Source organism: Pieris rapae, chromosome 1 (genome assembly GCF_905147795.1).
Source record: "Pieris rapae chromosome 1, ilPieRapa1.1, whole genome shotgun sequence".
NCBI lineage: Eukaryota > Metazoa > Arthropoda > Insecta > Lepidoptera > Pieridae > Pieris > Pieris rapae.
Genome location: NC_059509.1, coordinates 10,739,009 through 10,758,322, shown reverse-complemented (window position 1 = coordinate 10,758,322; position 19,314 = coordinate 10,739,009). Strand labels below are relative to the sequence as shown.

The window sequence follows — 19,314 nt, the reverse complement described above, 5'->3', positions numbered from 1 at the left end:
TAATATATATGTATAGAAATTAAATTTCATTTTTTCCTTTTGGTTACACCGATAAGCTTACAACCTACAATCTCTATACATTATTTGCTTTATGGATGGAGAAGCCTTTATCCTAGCAAATTATTGATAGAATAAGGAAAGAAAACTGGAAACCACATTATTTGGCATTTATAGACTACGCAATAGCATTCGATTGCATCTGACACAGCAGTATGTGGAACGCCTGCCATTAGGCAGTTGGTGAAAGATTGGGAGAAAATGTTCAAGATAGAGAGATGGAGCCAAGTGGACAACTGTTTGAGTTCCTTGAAAAAAAAATATAATTAATTTTGTATATTGTAAATACGTCTCAAATTAAATGAGGCTTAATTTTTATTATAAATATTATTTCCCTTTATATATAGTCTGTAGGTGTCAACTGTGCAAGTTATGGTTGGCACGTGACGTTTTACCCGGGGTAATGGCGTTTAATTTACAAGTTTAATTTAAAGATTTTTTAAAATTGCCTATTGGTGCATAGTCAATGTTTACAATATAAACAGAAATACTGCTCTAACTTCCTCTGTGGCTTCAAATTTAATTCCCGGAATTCAAAGAAGTTTCGCACTGAAATAAATCGCCATATCATCTTTGGTCATACCGAGTATTTAGATAAAAAGCCACTCTACACTTTCTAAGAAACCTTGTACGTCTCTTTAAGTAACTTAATATGCATAGAAATCGAATCTAGGCGGTGGTCCATTATGGCTCGCGTTGCCACTTCGAGATTGACAGTGTTGCCATATAAGAAACTACTGTTGGAATAATTAATTAATCTCGAGTCAACAACGACTGTTAATTACATAAGCGCCAATTAAAATACTTGACATCGAGTATATCACATATATGTATATATAATATATACATAAAGTATTTACAATTTTATTAACATAAATAGTAATAATAAAAATTAATAAAAAGAAGATAAAAACTAATTTATCAAGTTTGGTCCCTGTGGCAGTGTAGTGTACCTGTAACGTTAGCATTTCCTCGCTGTATTGTAATACATTTTCGTTGAGATAATACATACGTATATATATAAACTATGTATTGTAAACTTCAAATAAATAAGTGATAATATTAGTTAGTTTTAACTAGATTATACATATGTATATATTTACAATTACAGTATAGACTGATTACAAAAAAATTTTAGCTATATTTTTATTACACGATTTTCAGTTTTCTGTTTAAGACGTATTTTGAACTGAACTGAAGACCCAGATAGGAGACTAAAGAACACATTTAGTAATGGGGCTTCTAAACGGGCCATGTTTTTCTGCAATTGATGGCTGCACTATTGGCAATTAATTGTCCGGCCATCACAAAAATGTTTTAATGCAGATGATGGCCGAGCAATCTATGGCCGGGCCATGTGTTGCAATATGTCAGCAATAGTATGGCCCATGATGCAGACTCCTAAACGGGCCACACATACCGGCAACAATGGCTGATGAAATCACACTTGTCGCAGCAGCTTATATTAATTTTAAAAGAACAGAAAAAGAAGAGATTGAGGATTCGACCTTACTTAAATAGGCGTGAAACTGTAGACAATTTGAGTCTAGCAGTAATAAGCCTTGATAATAAATTATTCAAGAACTTGGCTAGAATTTCAAAAGGCGACTTTGACTTTCTCTTAAACAAAATTGGACCAAAAATAAAAAGAAATGATACAAACATGAGAACAGCAATACCTGTTTCATCGCCATCACGAGATTTGCGATAACTCTACGGTTTTTGGCAACAGGAGATTCATTTAAAAGTTTTATGTACCTGTTCCGAGTGTTAGATTTCAACTTTTATACAAGAGGTGTGTACAGCTATTATAGAAGGATTGAAATAATACATCAAGGTAAGTTAACATAGGTTTATTAAATATGTTACGCATAGGTAGTAACTATTATGTACTTTTTAAATTTAATAATAATAGGTATCTAGTAGCAGCATATTCGTTTTTATTTTCGCCAGCATCGCGTATAATATTTTGAGCCTTTTAGTACGTGGTTTTGGAGTAATATCGACGGCTTCCAAAGTGTCGGTTGTTTCTGATTCTACGACTTCACGTGGGTCAGCACTGATGTCAGTATGTAGTTTCAGTCACCTGTGAATGCATAAAATTTTTAGTATATCTTTAAGCCTTTCAGATGCCGTCAGGAGTAACAGAATGGAAACAAGTTGCAAAAGATTTCGAGGGAAGAAGTTCAATTTATCAATCGATATATAACATACGTAATACAGAGATATGTACATTTATAATGACTAAAATATTTTATTAAAGATACTTACGTAAGAAGTTTTCATTTTCACTATGTAATCCTATATTCGTGGTATTTTGAGTAAAGAGAAACGATATCGCATCTTAAGCAAACCACTTTACTGTTTTACCGCCAGCACTACCATTTTTCTTCTTTTTCTCCTCATTATTTGCGTAAGTTCTTAGGCTTCTGAATTTTTTGTAAGCCTCGTTACTTGTTATGCCAAACTTTTCAGCGATTTCATTCCATGCATCTTTTTTAGAATTTCTATCTTTTTATGAGCCGGTTTTTATATCCCACAACTCGGGGTGCAAATGTATTTCTTCAATAAAATCAGTAATTGTCTTGTTAGACCAGTAACCATTTTTACGTAGTTGTCAAAATGCAGCTGATCGCAAAACACAGAATATAGCAACAGGCACACTTCACTCATAGCAAACTTCATGTCGCGTAGAAAAGGATACACTATACATAACAAAGAGAGTGACTGAAACAACAATAGAACTGGCTGTGCAATATTGCAGTTGAATTCGATAGCCTAGCGATCGATCGGCAACCCATCGGGGCCATATCGGCCATAAGTGGCTACACAAAACATGTTTGGCTATATGGCCGGGACATTACTGCAACATTGCATAGTGTGGCTGACATTGTTTGCAATGTTGCCGGGCCATGTGTTGCAGCCATCAATTGCCGCAAAACATGGCCCGTTTAGAAGCGCCATAATAATTTATAGACGTCTTTAGCGTAGCATAACTTAGGCTGTACTTTATTTTCAAACAATACATTATTGTATTGTAGTCAACTGCATCATATACTAGAGTATCTGTGGTTTTTTCCGTGGTATGTGAAGTATTTATGCGCCTTCAATGTATTATTTGCATAACCGTCCACATATTTCAAGTAATTAATATGACATGTATGAGATAAAAATAAAACATCTATATATAATCAAACATTAGACATTAAATATATTTTAATGTTACTATAAAAATCACAGTAATTAGCCCTAAGTGATTCATATTTCGAAATAGACATATGTATTAATAGTTTTATGTTTCATTTAATTTGTTTGTTAGTCTGTGTCTGTGTGTTGGATTATAAAAGAAATAGGATAAAAGTGACTGTTATCAAGTAAAATAAATTCTGAATGTTGTTTATTAAAACACATATCACAACACATAAATTAAGTTTCAATGTTAGTAATCTTATATGTCTGTGAAAATATTTTATACTAAGTATGTTTTTGTCTGGTTGACCTTATATCTTGACCTTTTTGTAATGAACAAAACTGCAATATTTTTGGCGTATGAGTCACACTTGTGGAGCGGCCTTTACATGGCCATTATTCTTGTATAATGGTAATCACCGCCGTAAATCCTTAAAGAAATATCTAAGGCCTGGATCATGCGTTGTAGCACCACTGTGTTTATGATACCTTCAGTAGTCTTTGTATGTGGAACGAACAGCTTTGTGATTCACATTCATTAAATAATATCAATTTGTAATTTCAATGAATAGAATGATATATGGTTATAGTATATATATTATATATTATATGCAGCCAACTGGCTAAATACGCCGTTAAATAAACAAATCAACAACAGTTTGATATACGAGTCTGACGCGCATTTTCCTACGTCAGCTATTTAAGTATATATAAAAATTATGTATTGACAATAAGTTTTTCAACCTACTAAACTTTTTAATAAGCATAAATGTACAAGAGCGATTCATCTCTAACCGAAAAAAGCTTGGAGGCGTGTTTTTAATTGCCCAAAAAAATAGGTGGTTTGGGTGGGCTAGTTTAAGTTTTATGTTCAGACTATAATGTACATTACACTAGCAAATCTCGCCTATAACTCTTTGGCAGGCATTGAAATCAGTAATCACAGAGTCGTAAACTTTTTATAGTGTAATAAAAAGCCTAAGAGAGATATTGAAGGTGAGTTCGAATGTATAATAATAATTTATTCTTAAGAATACGGTACAAAAATTATAATGGTGATACCATCTCTTGCAACTTATTTTTTAAATTATTTTACAAAATAATATAATCCAGAGTATGTTACATTAGAAAACCGCTGTGATTTGTATTAATGTAACCATAGCAGTCTTGTTTAGACGCGCGACAAATGTACCTATATAGAAAGTAGTTTTTTTAATTTAGAGTTTATGTTGGTTAGCGTTAACTAACATTGATGAAAATATTAAAATATTTTACAATAATCCGCCAACTTACCGAACTCTATTTATGATGCTTTTATTGTGGTTTATGTTTCTATTTAGTTTTAGTTATTATTATTGTCTTTTTCATTTTGTGGTTACTCATCTACTGGCGTGCAAATTGGCCTGACGTCATTAAAAAGCAGAATTTTACATAGTAGTTACATATTACATTACATTATCTACCATATCATCACATTATTAAATTATATTATTACCAATCTACTTAATATTAATTATTACGTTTCACTCAGAAAATAATTAATTGAATACAGTTTTTCAAATGTAGTAGGTACATTAAGCCGATTTTTAAAAACTCTAGTAGGAAGGTCTTTGAATGTATGGCAATCAAAGTTATATATCATGATAACTTTCATTGCCATACAAAATGTGTTTTTCCTATACAATTCCAGATAATTTTTGGCATAAACAATTTCCTCCTATGTCTGCTACAGTGCAAAAATATTTATGTTGTTTAATTAACTACAAACGTTGATTGTGAGGGGATGATCAAGTGATTTGATACTTAATATTTGCTTTAGTTAAAAATGTCTGCTGCATTTTAAACTAAGAAAGTCACAACCCAGCGTGGGACAGCATTTCTTTGTTTGATTGATTTTTTAAGCAACTAGAGCCTTCCAAGAAGGGAAACAATATTTTGCCGGGTATCGAACCAAGGGATTACCACACCAAGGGGTTAACAAAAGTGATTAAAATGAATATTTTAAAAATATAATTGTCAAGTTTAAGATACGAATTATTTTTACTTAATGATATTCAAAATCATTTTATTTGTTAATATTGTTTTTGACTGGGTACTCTGATTCAAACGAAAATTATATTCTTTGCCAAATTAAAAACTATTTCGTACCTAAATATTTCATTTGCATAGTAATTATTGGTTTTTTAAGCCTTGCTGATGTTATACGTTCTCAATGAAAGTAACCGAGTAAGCAGACAGATTTTTAGTTCAAGTTGTGATTCATCTATGTAATTAGAGTTAGAATTCAATCTGATGAGTCATAAAATAGCCAGCGTACGTTGAACCACGCCTCCCTCCGCGTCGCGTATCAGAATGACACAAAGGGGGCTCTCTCTCTTGGTCGTAAGTCATGTCTGACGAAGCTCCAGTGCACTTTTTGCGTGTTTTATCTCGAGACCGGATGCGTGTTTTGTTGCTTGTATTACGTTTAAACAAATTAAGTACAGACGACAGATTTAAGGTTCATATTTTGTTAGCGGTATCAATATTGAATATGCTGTTGATGCCTGAGGTTTCAGGACTTTATTTAATAAATAGATAAAGTTTAATATCAGGTACATTGAAACATAGAAAATGCAGTTAAATGTTTATGATTAATGTTCCTAGAATATGATATAAACGTAGTTGATTAAAGGAGGAGGGAATCGGAGGAAGCATATACATTATGAACCTTTTATCTATCACTGGTCCCTTTTACAATATAATAATAATAATACTTAGTACTATAAGTAATAACAAATTAGACTTGGAAATTGATGTAAGAGTAGGTATATATAATATGGGATTGTGACAATTTTCATATTTGAATTAATTTCTTTCAGATTTCAAAAAGGATTGGTCTGACCACGCGTTATGGTGGCCCACGCGTAACAAATGGCTATCCCGTCCCAAGCACACTTTGGACCAGTATGGGGTTCACGCGGACGCGGCTCTACACTTTACACCGATGCACAAACCACTGCGGATCCAGTTACCGGACCTACGATACATTGACTGCAAGATTGATTTCTCAATTGACACATTTAGCGCTGTTGTCCAGTTGTGCAAGAGTCTAGGTAAGATCATAATGATATTAATAACAGTTCCCCTTTATGCAGAATATGGTTTGAGGTCAGATGAATCCATTTATTTAGTGTGCTTTGAGCAGTCTTGGCCTAGTGGCTTCAGCGTGCGACTCGCATACCTTAGGTCGCAGGTTCGATCCCCGGCGGTGCACCAACGGAATTTGCTCAAACTGTGAAGGAAACCGACATGTCTTAGACCCAAACAGTCGACGACGTGTGTCAGGCACTGGAGGCCGATTTCAAAAACCCGTATTCGGATATAAAGTGATCAAATGAGTCAAATTTTTAATAGAAATATTTAACGCTTCCAGGTATAAGACACCCAGAGGAACTCTCACTGTGCTACCCCCTAGAACCATCCCACCTGAAGCAAAACTACCAGAACTTGAAAGAGGCGAAGAAGATAAAGTCTTCGCAGCCACCCGACACAAACACGTTTATAGCAGCCACCCGTGGTTCGTCAAATAGTCTGGACAGATCCCTGGCCTGTCCTGCTACTCCGCCCCCACCGAGATCACTTTCTGCTACTCCTGTGGCTTCGCAACAGGTATTTTTTCGTTTGAATTTCGAATATTTACAATTTTTTTTTCTAGATTATAACGATACTGATAACAGTAAGATTTCATAAGTAGATAAAAAGACAGTCAATGTCAAGGAATATAAAAACGAACTCGAGCCATTACGAAACAGACATATTATTTACTTACATTAATAATGACAGTATGCCATACAGAAACATACTTCAATTTGTAAACTTTTGTTTCAATTTAATTGCAAAGATGAATCTAGCCTTTCACATAGATTTTCAAGAGATTGTTTGTATATAAAAAAGTGATAAGTAAACTTACAGCTAACATACATATTATAAAACAAAACACTTAGACAATATACAAAGCCAAAACAAATTAAAAAAACTTATGTAAGTACATTATAGACAAAAAATATTTTTAAAATGTAAGAATGTGTGTATCATTAAACAGCCGGCGATTAATACATAATAATTCAAAATTCTCCTAAATAAAATCAAAGTCTATAATGTGTAGTACATTGATGCAATCTACTTGCTAACTTGAAAATATTCTTAAATGCAAATCGAATTTTTCAGAATGGCACTTTACGCCGATACGGTGGGCACATCTACAGTACACAAAGCGACGGATCCAGCGATGGAGGCTACTGTGGCACTCCACCCAGGGCAGCCTCCATGGATGCCCTCGACTCTTTAGCAGATCTGTCCCTGGCTGATTCACCCTTAGAACCAGACAGCCAGTCGCGCGAGTCGCTTCTCACACCGAAGAGCCTGATGGAACGCGCCAGAATGAATGTTGGGTAAGATTCAAATTAATTTCCTAAGTAAAATGTTCAACTATTGATTGGATTGTTAATTGTGTGTACTACACGCATAAATCAACTTGGCACCTGATTTGGCGAGGTGCCTAGTTAACTTCTGCGTGTTAGTATGGCACAAAAATTCTAAAAAGCCGCCAACGCACTCGCGAATCTTCTGCAGTTTCCTTGAGCCCGGTATCATTGATATCCATATCGTCCGTTGGTTTTATAACAAAATCTACTTAATATTGACGTCATAATCTTTTTGCTACAACTTTATCATATCTTCCAGTTGGCTCGACTCATCCCTCTCCATAATGGAACAGTATGTCCGTGAGTGGGACACCCTTCAGCTCCGCTTCAAGTTCTATTCCTTCTTCGACTTGACCCCACGAGCCCAGGACGCTTCAAGGCTGAACCAGTTGTACCAACAGGCCCGTTGGCAGATCCTGAACCAGGAGGTCCATTGTACGGAAGAGGAGATGCTTTTGTTTGCTGCTCTGCAGGTAATTTTTTCACAATTGTTAATTTACAAATTGTACCTGAATTACAGCAGGTATGATCATGGGATGACTTAGATGATTCAATGTTAGGAAAGAATTTGGTATAGGTTCAAGATTCTTCTAGATCAAATTTTAACGACGTTCAGTTTTGCGGTCATTTGCAGGGAAAGGTTTAATTACCATCCAAAAAGCTTGGTGTGCAAGGCAAGATCAATCTAGCTAAGCTAAATCTAACTAGTTTACGAGTACTTCAAGCGCTAGTATTTTATTCTATTTAGTTTTCATCAGCATTAAACAGCACTATTTGACAGAAAGAGAGTACTACTAATCTGTGTTCAAAAGTCAACAATTTTTTTTTAGGTTTTTATAGAAGTTAAATTCCCAGGCGTATTACACATTTCTCAGTCAACGAATTATATATATTATAACCAAATTTATGACCACATTTTTCTTTTTACAGTTGCAAATAGAGCTGCAGACCCTCACTGGAGGTGGACTAGAAGCAGCAGATGGGACGAATGCGAATGTGTCAGTGGCGCCAGAAGACGAAATCGATGCTGCACTAAGCGAATTGCAGGTTCAGCTCGAAGGCGGACCACCAACCAGGCCTGATATCACTCATGTGCCCGAGTTAGCTGGCTATTTGAAGTATAGAGGGTAAGTTATTACTTATTTTTATCAGGCGATAGCGGACTGGAAGATCCATCTAGCAATGATATCTTAAGTATATTAAGAAAAAAAAACCAATTGGAAGCAGTTTCTAATGATTTTAATAATTCATAAACAATAATTACAATACCGTTCTTTAGTTTTATTTAATTTTACAAGGGAACCTTGTTTAAAGAAATCTATCTGTAATTACTTTTTAACATAGCACGCGAATCTGATATCGTGTGATCGTTTTACGGCTTGGCTGCCATTTTTCTTTTTTTTTTTAATGGAAACCATCCTGAGGAAATTAGCGACCCTATTAAAAATAAAGTGATCAGGAAACTGATACAGATATCTGAGTAGACAGTAGTATGTTTAGTTAGATATAGAGAGTCAGTAAGTTTGGTTAGATAGTATTGTCTTTTATTAACATAACTTTTACACATTTAAAGAAAAACACTTTTTAACGGATTATAGTTATACGATACCAACTCCGGGGAAATAAATACAGATAACACAACAATTTCTGCAGCTGTAATACTTTTTGACATTTAACACCTTTGCCTTCAGTCACCGTGACCACGCACGTTGTAAAGCACGCGAAACGTCGGTTAAATTTAAAATTATGTACAAATAATTATAAGTTTAAATACAATAATACATAACTATAATCCGTTAAAAAGTGTTTTTCTTTAAGTTTGGTTAGAATTAAAGTACCCACCTTTGGGACTGTGGCAGGTGATATTTGCCAAGCCCCCGATATTTTCGTTAATTATATTTATTTATGTATGTATTATATTTTTACATTGACCAATCGCGGCGTGCCACAGAAAGTTTCACAGCGAGTCCTGTGTGTAAGATTTATTTATTTTCCCCTTTATGTATTATCCTTTACCCAATTTAACATGTAACATTTTTCATTGCTCTTTTATCGTTGGCAAATAAATCATTTTACAATTTTGAGTGATTTTTTAATAGTACTAACCATTTTTGTATTGTTTGTAAATACTTTTATAGCTTATTGTATATACATATTTATCCTGCACAAAGGTTTACACATATTTCTTTATTAACAAAATACATTATTGACACGAATAAGGTTTTTTGTTGTACGTTTAAAAACTAAAAATTTGTATGAAAAGGTGAACTTTTTTGTGACTTTTAATTTTTATACCGCTTTTCTCCTAGTGCTGTATTTATTTTAATTTTATATTCTAGCCGTCAACGGTTCACGTTGCGCGCGTACAAGCGCGGTTGGGTGTCGTGTAGGGACGGCGAGTTGCGTATACACAGCTCACGTGACTCCGCCGCTAAAGGGGACGCGCCATCTTACAAGTTCGAGTTAAGGGGGGCTGAGGTTTGTATTTAATTTTAGATGTTCTAATTTTAAATTTGGTTCCGGTCCCTTGAAAAAACAGATTATTACCCGTAATGTACGTATTGAGCGTTGTTTAAGTCTGTTTTTACGCGCACCATGTGGAGCTTTCCACTGAAGTATTTCCAATTCGACTTAGGGTCCTTCAAGAAGTGCGATTCACCTCTTAAAGAGCCGGCAATGCACTCGTGCACACTGGCATTGAGTGTCCATGGGCGCTGGAATCACTTAACATCAGGTGTGCCTCCTGCCCGTTCCCATGCTCCATCTGTTCTATAAAAAAAAGTTGAATTGAATGAAATCAATGTTAACAGGTTCCTTTGGTAAGTTAACTTGCTCTCCAATATGCTTCCCTACATACATACATATAAAAATTTGTGAAATTATATGTAATTGTCAATACATAATAATAATATATCACGAATATTGATCAAACATTTATTTACTTGAACCCCTCGTTGTTATTAAAACCCTTGTTATTTTGAATTCTTCTTAGTTTCAAATGTATCTTGAGTCTTATATTATCGAGAGTCGACTGTATTGTGTTTTTATTTTCTGAATAATAATTATGTTTTTATCCAAAGAGGTTTTATTTGAATACTATAATGAATCTAAATAAAATATTATAGAAAGCATTCAGGAAGGAAAGCCTAGAAGGGAGAAGCTTCTAGAAACTAACTACTGTTTTATCGCGTTCATTTATTTAACATAAATATTCACAGGTGACACCCGATGCACACCCAGCTTCAGGTCGATACGGAATCAAGTTGGAGGTACCTTCCGAAGACACCATGCAGGAAGTCTGGCTGAAATGTGAAAATGTTAGTACATCAATTTAATATTTGAATTGAATAAAGAATTTTTGAAAAAAAAAAAATTAATATTGCAAAACTTGCTAGAACATGTAGGGTAGATTTATTTCACAAAATATAGTAACATTTGTATATCATTTATATTAATTTCTTTTTGATACGATTATTGAAATATTTTGATGTAATGCGTGACGGAAAAAAAGTTATATATGTATACAGCCCCCTATGGGTCTCCGCAGGTATCTTTCGCCGTCACAATCTATCTTTTACCTCTTGCATCCAATCTCAATCTGCTATCGTTTTGAAGTCCTTGATAACTCCATCCCACCAACGCAGACAGCGTGCGTTGCCGTTAGAGATAAAATTAAAAATGTTTTTATTTATTGACTTGTTGGACGTATTTGCAAATATGTAATTTGTATACTTAAACGATTTTTAACCTACTAAAAAAATCGTATGTTATTTCGATGTTTTTGTTAATAAAAGAAATAATATATTAAGAAGGTACATATCTATTAAAACAGGAAGACCAATACGCTGAGTGGGTGGCAGCCTGCCGTTTGGGCTCCCGTGGTCGGTCTTTGGCAGATGCGTCTTTCTCGAGCGAAGTGGCGACGGTCAAGTCGTTACTTGCCCTCCAAAGGCCGCAACCAGGCGCTGCGTTAAACCAACACAGCCTCCCACATCTGGACCATTTGCAGCCGGAAAATTATTTGGCGCCGAGATTTCTTAAGAAACTCAAGAGCAAGGTAGGTTCTAGTATACATTAAATCAATACGAGCTTTATTTATTTTTTTACAAAAAATCTAGCATTTTCAATGCCTTTGACAGTATCATTTGTGTATACTTAAAGGACAACAATCAAACTTTAGGGTTGGCCTAAGAATTTTTTGAGTAATATTTTTTTATTAAAGATTTAAATTTATTGATATAACAAATAATATGTTTTTTCGGACGATAGACGTCTATATGTTAATTATCAGTAGAAACACTCAAATTCACTAACCAATATGGTATAAAACATATAACGTTTCTAAATTTTTATATAAATAACTATTGTGCATTTAAAAAACTCCGGCCACAATTGCTCAACTGTTCGAAAATTCTTCTTCATTAGAAATTATTTAATGACAACATGGAAAAAATAATTAACCTTTAGTGAATAAATTTAGACAAGGCAATTTATATTATATAGACTTAGATACTCTATATTCTTGGTTAATATTCATTTAATTTTTACAATGTTTAAAAAAACTACAAAAACAAGACATCAAACATTGGAAGAATATTATTTAAAGAGATATTTCTAATGTAAAATATTTTCTTAATAGTTCACCCAACGCGTGCTGGAAAGCCATGCGAACGTCAAAGACTTGCCATTGCTGGAAGCCAAGCTCCAATACATCAAGACCTGGCAAAATCTTCCAGACTACGGTCAAACTTTATTTGTTGTCCGTTTTATGGGACACCGTAAAGATGAAATCATCAGCATCGCCAATAACCGTATTATGAGACTTGATCCCAGTACTGGAGATCATATTAAGACCTGGCGATTCAGTACTATGAAGGTAATTTTTAATATTCATAAATATGTGTCAACAAAATGTTATTTTGTGTCAGAAAAATGTCTTTGTCTATGTAGTAGTAGCTAAGATGCATGTTAAAGCTACAAATCAATAAATCTGTATTGTCTATGGTTTTTTATTATATTTGAATATATACAATAATATATCTATTATTTCCAGGCTTGGAATGTCAACTGGGAGATCAAACACATGATGGTACAATTTGAAGAAGGAAGTATCATCTTCTCGGTTCAATCAGCTGACTGCAAGGTGGTCCACGAGTTTATTGGAGGATACATATTCCTCTCTATGCGTTCTAAAGACGCAAACCAGAATTTAGATGAAGAATTATTCCATAAATTGACAGGTGGATGGACATAAACCATTGATTTATACAGATTTATATGAATGTGCCTTGAATTTTACCAATGTCTTAGCTATTTTAATTTATGACTACACTTTTTTTATGTGGATATATTTTTGTACACTGACATTTGATTTAAGTTTTATTTTGTGTTACAAAAGCACAATAACTATGAATTACAATAATATATTCTACTAGATATAACTACTATATAGTGCTTCCAATAATTGTCTTAAGCATCTAATACCAAATAGAATTCCACTTACACATCACGGCTAGAAGTTTTTAGGGAAATAGTCCAGTATTGAATCTCAAAACTATCTTCATACATTCACAGATTTTACCAAACAAATGTTTCGCTACTTTACATTTGTTAAACACACTTCTCTAGAAATAAGCTCTTAACAAACTATGACCGATGTTAATGCCTTTTAGGATGAGACAAATGGTGCTTCAAAATTATTTATAAATGTGTGGCCTTAATAAGTTTGCCATTTTATATTAAATCTAACACTAAGGTTAACAGCTTTTCAGAGATTGTATACTGTAGAATAAGGTTTGAGATATTGTCTCCATCGCATAAAATGCTATAAAGAATTGCATAGTTAAGTATTAACAATATTTCACCTATTTTTAATATAGAACTATTGTACAAAATATATGTACACTATACAAATTATAAATACATTATGTTTGTAAATGAATGTTAAAATAAATGTAAATTAATATCAAATTTGGTTTTATTTTTAACTGCATGACAGTGGTCAATAATCATCAAATAAAAATTTACATAATGTTAAAACAACATTGCTATACTGTGTAAAACCTATACAGATTTCAATAATATTAATTTATTAGCTGTCATTGGCACTCACTCCCTAATATAATAGGTACTAATATGTCATCAAACAAAGAAAAATAAATTTGATGTAGTTCTTTCAATGATTTTAATAGGTTTAAAAATCTCTAAAATATAATCACTGAGTTGGCATTTAAACAAAAGTATTTATGTGTAAGTCAGCAGTCAAATTCAAATATACTCAAAAGACTATGTATTGCTTTAAAAGTTTTAAGCGGAAAGTATTAGCCAAGTTATTAACAAAAAAAATTTAAGAACTGACATTGCTAACATATCGCACATCCGCTCAAATAACGTCATAACTCGATAAAATGTCAAATGACTTTAATTGTACCATTCGTATCAGAATAACACATACTTCATGCTCATAAATCGTCATAGACGTAGTTCAATTATTTGTCCCTAGATGGCACTTGTGACGTTCTATTGTTTACCGAAAGTTGTGCCGCGGCGAACATAAACAGTGTCATGTTACGACTTGCGCGAGGTGGTCATACGGGCGTTGTTCAGTAAAAGTGAATTGTGTCGAATCAAGACAGTCTTTGTAAACGAGGTAAGTAACATTTTATTTTCTTTTTTGCAACTAAACTGATGCTTGTCGAGTTATGCCAGTATACGTGATTGAAACAATTCAATTTACACATTTGTTAATCACTAATAATGACCTATGCAGAGTTATGGCGGTATACGTGATTGAAATTATATTATTAAACATGTTTGTTTATCACTAATACTGACCTATGCAGAGTAACGACGGTATACGGGATTGAAACAATTCAATTTACACATTTGTTAATCACTAATACTGACCTATGCAGAGTTACGACGGTATACGTGATTGAAATTATATTATTAAACATGTCTGTTTATCACTAATACTGACCTGTACTAATGTATGACAGTATATGTGATCGGGATGATGGCACAATATGTTTTATTAGATAATAAATCTGAATTATGTTGAATTTTGACTTTATTCATAAATAAAACGACTGAAAATAAAACTATGTGTCAGCAAGAAAACTGATTTGTCTTCAATTATGCTCGTGTTTTTGACTATGATTATTAATAAAGTGATAGATTTATTAATTTAAAATTATCGTATAGTGATAGTATAAAATTATTTTAGGTACTGTTTACGCATAATGTTTTTTTTTAATTCCCTGAGGCCACATTGTTGTTTTTTTTTTAGTTTAAAACCTTAAAAAATGTTTAGGTAGGTATTTAATTGTTTTTAACTAATTGTGTTGTTCATCTTGTTCTCAGGTGTTATTCGGTTTGGCGGTGTCACTTGTAACTATGTCCAGATCCAGAAAAATATTGTCATTATGTCTGGAACCCAATGACCATCATAACACAGTAACTGATGACTTGTCTATTGTGGCGGAAGATACGCAACCAAAAGATGTAGAAGAAAATTGTGACACGTCAAATAAAGAGAATACATATCATATAAATGAACCTACTACACACATTCCCAACTTACAGGTAGAATGTAATAGAATAGAGAATGAAGACTGTAATTTGCAAGAACCCGAATCTACGGGTGAAGAAACAGACGATTCTGTTAAAGATCGTGATTATAAATTGTCTTCCAAAAAGCGTAGCAAGAATTTAGTAGTTTCTCGTCAGCGATCATCTAGTACTTCATCTACAAATTCCTCTTCGTCTAGTTCATCCTCATCTAGTTCATCTTCATCTAGTTCATCCTCTTCTGATACTCCTTCGTCTAATAGAAATTCTCCAACATCTACCTCTGTACTATTGTCACTTAATAAACAAACAAATCAAGACAACAATGAATGCTTGCCTTCAACTTCCAAAGAAATTAACTTAAATAGTATTCATTCTCCAATACCAAACGAGACCGTAGTACAGGGAAATTTCAATACACGTAAGAGACGCCGTGGAGAGGCACAATGGAAGCAGAATATAACAAAAGTTTTACGAAACTCTGGATTACCCTATCAAACGAAGTCCGGACGAAATATTTCTAAGAAACAAATGAAACCAAGTTGTGGAGAAGGTTGTAGACTTAAATGCAGCTATTTTCTTACCGATGAAATAAGAATTCAAATCTTTGATTCTTATTGGGCTTTGAAAGATTTAGAGAAACAGAGACTATTCATTCACAAACACATACAACAGATAGAGATAAAGTTTCGGTCTACCAAAGCACAGAAAAATCGAAAAATCAACTATGCATTTTACTTTGAGGTTGAAGGTTCATTAAAAAGGGTTTGCAAAACAATGTTTAAAAATACATTGGATATTAATGATAGAACAATTAGAACTGTAACAGAGAAATCTACTGGAGGATTTTTGAAAGAAGATGAAAGAGGGAAACACGGTAAACATTATACTGTAGGTGACACTATAAAAAATGATATAAGAAATCATATAAAACGTATACCGAAAATTGAAAGTCATTATTTAAGAGCACAAACAACACGAGAATACATTGATGGAGGAAAGACTATATCTGACTTACATAGAGATTATGTGAATGAATGTAAACAAGATGGACGCAACTTTGGAAACTACGTAATGTACAGTCGTATTTTTAACGGTGAATTTAATTTAGGATTTTTTGTGCCAAAAAAAGACAGATGTGAATTATGTGTAGCTTATGAAAATGCAGTTCCCGAAAGTAAACTGTTGCTCAAAAAAAAATATGATGAACATTTAGTGGACAAGGTTTTATCCAGGGAAGAAAAAAAGCGAGATAAAATAGCCCTAAAAGAAAACAAAAACCTGATTGTATCTGTATACGATTTACAAGCAGTTTTACAGGTTTGAAGTACATAGATTATTTAATTTTGATAGAAAGTTGTTTTTTTTTCAGTTATAAGTTTGAAAATTTAATTGTCTTTATATAAAAAGGCATTTCAAAGTCTAATATGTGTGTAATACACGTTATATTAAAGAATATATTGTATTTCATTACAAGTTAAAAATACTTGTGTCATTATAATAAACAAATTATAATAAAACTTTGTATTTTTTGTACATATAGTGTCACAACCCAGATTATTTCAATGTTTTTTTCAGGATTTTCAGATTACTAATAATATGAATTTATAGAGCTTAAAAAAACATTATAACTCGGTGAAGAAAGTTTTCTTCTAAAATAGTTCCCTTTTTAATTATGATCCAAAAACTAAACAAATTAAGTTGGGTAAACTTTAAATGTCTTTCCTGAAAAATGTAGTTTTTGGAGTTGTGACGTTATTTGAGCGGAGGTGCGATATGTGATATGAAAATGCAATATGAGGACAGTTTACGTGAAGGTTACCTGCATAATGAAAGAGAATATTTATATTGTGAAGTATTGGGGCCTCAAAGTTAATAGAGATCAGGTGGTCAACTGCATAAATTAAGTTTTTATTACAAAGGATGGATGTTTTGGATTTTTTCAAATACCATATTTCATATTTTTGGGCAGACTGTGACTCTATATAATCTTATTATATCACATGTTATCAATAAAGTAGTTTAAAAACTCTTCTTTTAACTTGGTTTATGTTCTTGTAGTTCACTTATCCCAATTAACATTAACTTAATGTGTGCCTTTGTTTCTGCTGCTTTTTTCAATAGTTCTTGTGAGCTATGTTCGAAAACTTTTATTCTTGCGTCAAGATACTTATTTGCTTCTAATAAACTGAGCTCTAAGTATGTATTCAATCCTATATTCATAAGTAGTTGTGACGTATCAGCAACGGAAGCTTCCATGAAAAAATTACAGCCCAAGTTCATCTGGGTTTTAAATCCCTCGGGGTGCATATTTTTGTCAGTTATAACCCTTAGTGCATGTTTCTGTTGAATCAAATCTGTAACTTCAGCATTAACTTTTCCTAATTTGAGGTGTATAATACGTAAATCCTCTTTTAAAACGTCGTTAATAAAATTTTCATATTTTGTAATTGTGTTTTCTATGTTACTTGTCATGTTTATCACACTGTAGGTATTAACTTATATTAGTAAGAAATAATCTTTTCTTTTATCAATAATTAAAAATATTTAAAAAAATATTGCAACAGTAACAACCAATAACAAGAAATCAAAACAAAACTTAACCTAAACAAAAACTAAAAAAATACGTATTTTAATTACGCGTTTGTAAGATATGTCATATGACGCTTGACTTGACCGATCACAGAAGCCTATATGAAAGCTGTCAGTGTCATACTATAACAATCAGTCACAATTTAACAACCAGCACTCAGAAATTTATTCAATTTTTTTTACTAGCGAATATTAGTAAAAATAAGATATGTATGTGTGCCGGAAATTTGATTTTGTGAACCCTCAACCCACAACTTACAAGTAACGTAAAATGCACACTGTCTTCTCAGGCATGATCCTACAATGTACAGTGGTGTATGTTTTATCTCTATTTAATCTGTAGTGTCTGTTTCACAGATAAATCAATATGTTAATATAATATACACTAGCATATGCTCAAAATATGACTATATAAATTATGCAATACACCTATAATATGCATTTATTGAGTGGAAATTTCTGTTTTGCTACCTAATCAATTTATTTTATGCTAAGCACTGTTTATTGTTTTGCATATAGCTCCGAGTGAAAATTTAAAGAGAGGTTTAGTTTTAATAAATAGGTAATGAATTACCTTCATTTTATAATAAATATATATAATATTATAATCCATAATAAACCTGCAAAATTACAGTGGCATAGCCTTTTTAGGGTTATGTTAGTGTGCCCAAGAAGAAGCCCAATCTAAGGTTTTTTACTTTCTAAACATATTAATAGCTTTAAAAATACTCACCCCTTAATAGAAGTTAACATTTTATTATAAACAAGCATTGATTAAAATGGATGGCTAGTTTTTTACCAGTTCTTTTTGCTTGCTCTATGGCATTTATGTATACCTAAATTGGTAGTTCAGGTAAATACAATAACAAATGAAACCTAAAAATTATTATAAAACTATCCTTACTATTTCTAATATACAGGTATTTATACCTATGTATTATGTATAATTCATATATGAATTAATGAATATTGGTATGATCTGGAGGGGGTCGCAAAATTTGTTTTCTATATACGTGTGTCTATTATGTCAGCCAGAATTTTTTCTTTTATTCGTATAGGTTGTCATGTGTAAGTTGGCGTGTGGCAGAAAAAGGTACTAATTTTGACAGTTGTGTTGACAGTTCTAACAGCTTGGTAGCCTCACGTGTGTCGGTGCTAATAATTTGTGTTTTAAAGTGTAAAAATCATTACGAAACATGCCAAAAGTAGTGCGGAGTGCAGCTAGAGAAATTATTCTAGCTGTAAAACGTTTTTGTGAAGAGGAGAAACGTAACAATGGGCCGATTATTCCATTTCAACAAGTGAATGCTCGAACAGCGGCTTTGACAGGTAAAGTATTGCCAGTTAAAAGTGATATTTATATCCCCAAATTTAGGGAAAAATAATAATTGCTTTTGAAAGTAAATGTGATTGATGGATAACTTAAAATATTTTTTGTTTT

General features: G+C 32.8%; 3 protein-coding genes across 6 annotated transcripts in view; 2 read left to right on the top strand and 1 right to left on the bottom strand.

Annotated features, from left to right (window-relative positions):
- Positions 1-13,654, top strand: part of LOC110994316 (unc-112-related protein) — a 39,207-nt gene extending 25,553 nt beyond the window's left edge. Inside the window, exons 2-12 of one of the 4 annotated variants that reach the window (XM_022260890.2) lie at positions 6,108-6,341; positions 6,662-6,897; positions 7,456-7,679; positions 7,972-8,185; positions 8,643-8,839; positions 9,664-9,687; positions 10,052-10,190; positions 10,931-11,029; positions 11,545-11,769; positions 12,352-12,588; positions 12,766-13,654. In XM_022260890.2, coding sequence (XP_022116582.1) covers positions 6,108-6,341; positions 6,662-6,897; positions 7,456-7,679; positions 7,972-8,185; positions 8,643-8,839; positions 9,664-9,687; positions 10,052-10,190; positions 10,931-11,029; positions 11,545-11,769; positions 12,352-12,588; positions 12,766-12,966 — 2,030 coding nt within the window. In that variant the 3' untranslated portion in view covers positions 12,967-13,654. The remainder of the gene's footprint in view (positions 1-6,107; positions 6,342-6,661; positions 6,898-7,455; positions 7,680-7,971; positions 8,186-8,642; positions 8,840-9,663; positions 9,688-10,051; positions 10,191-10,930; positions 11,030-11,544; positions 11,770-12,351; positions 12,589-12,765) is intronic. The other 3 variants (XM_022260882.2, XM_045628846.1, XM_022260899.2) reach the window with 3 other exon arrangements.
- A 364-nt stretch (positions 13,655-14,018) lies between these two features.
- Positions 14,019-16,607, top strand: LOC123689663. The gene is made up of 2 exons (XM_045630903.1): positions 14,019-14,361; positions 15,075-16,607. Exon 2 carries the CDS (start codon positions 15,108-15,110, stop codon positions 16,605-16,607), a length of 1,500 nt encoding a protein of 499 aa, XP_045486859.1. The 5' UTR covers positions 14,019-14,361; positions 15,075-15,107.
- Positions 16,608-16,694: 87 nt separating this feature from the next.
- LOC110994340 (protein UXT homolog) lies at positions 16,695-17,900 on the bottom strand. The gene has a single exon (XM_022260924.2). It carries the CDS (start codon positions 17,754-17,756, stop codon positions 17,319-17,321), a length of 438 nt encoding a protein of 145 aa, XP_022116616.2. The 5' UTR covers positions 17,757-17,900; the 3' UTR covers positions 16,695-17,318.
- Positions 17,901-19,314: the final 1,414 nt, after the last annotated feature.

Excerpts from the sequence above, each read along its gene's own strand:
- LOC123689663 (XM_045630903.1), top strand. The coding sequence starts at position 15,108 with ATGTCCAGATCCAGAAAAATATTGTCATTATGTCTGGAACCCAATGAC.
- LOC110994340 (XM_022260924.2), bottom strand. The coding sequence starts at position 17,756 with ATGACAAGTAACATAGAAAACACAATTACAAAATATGAAAATTTTATT.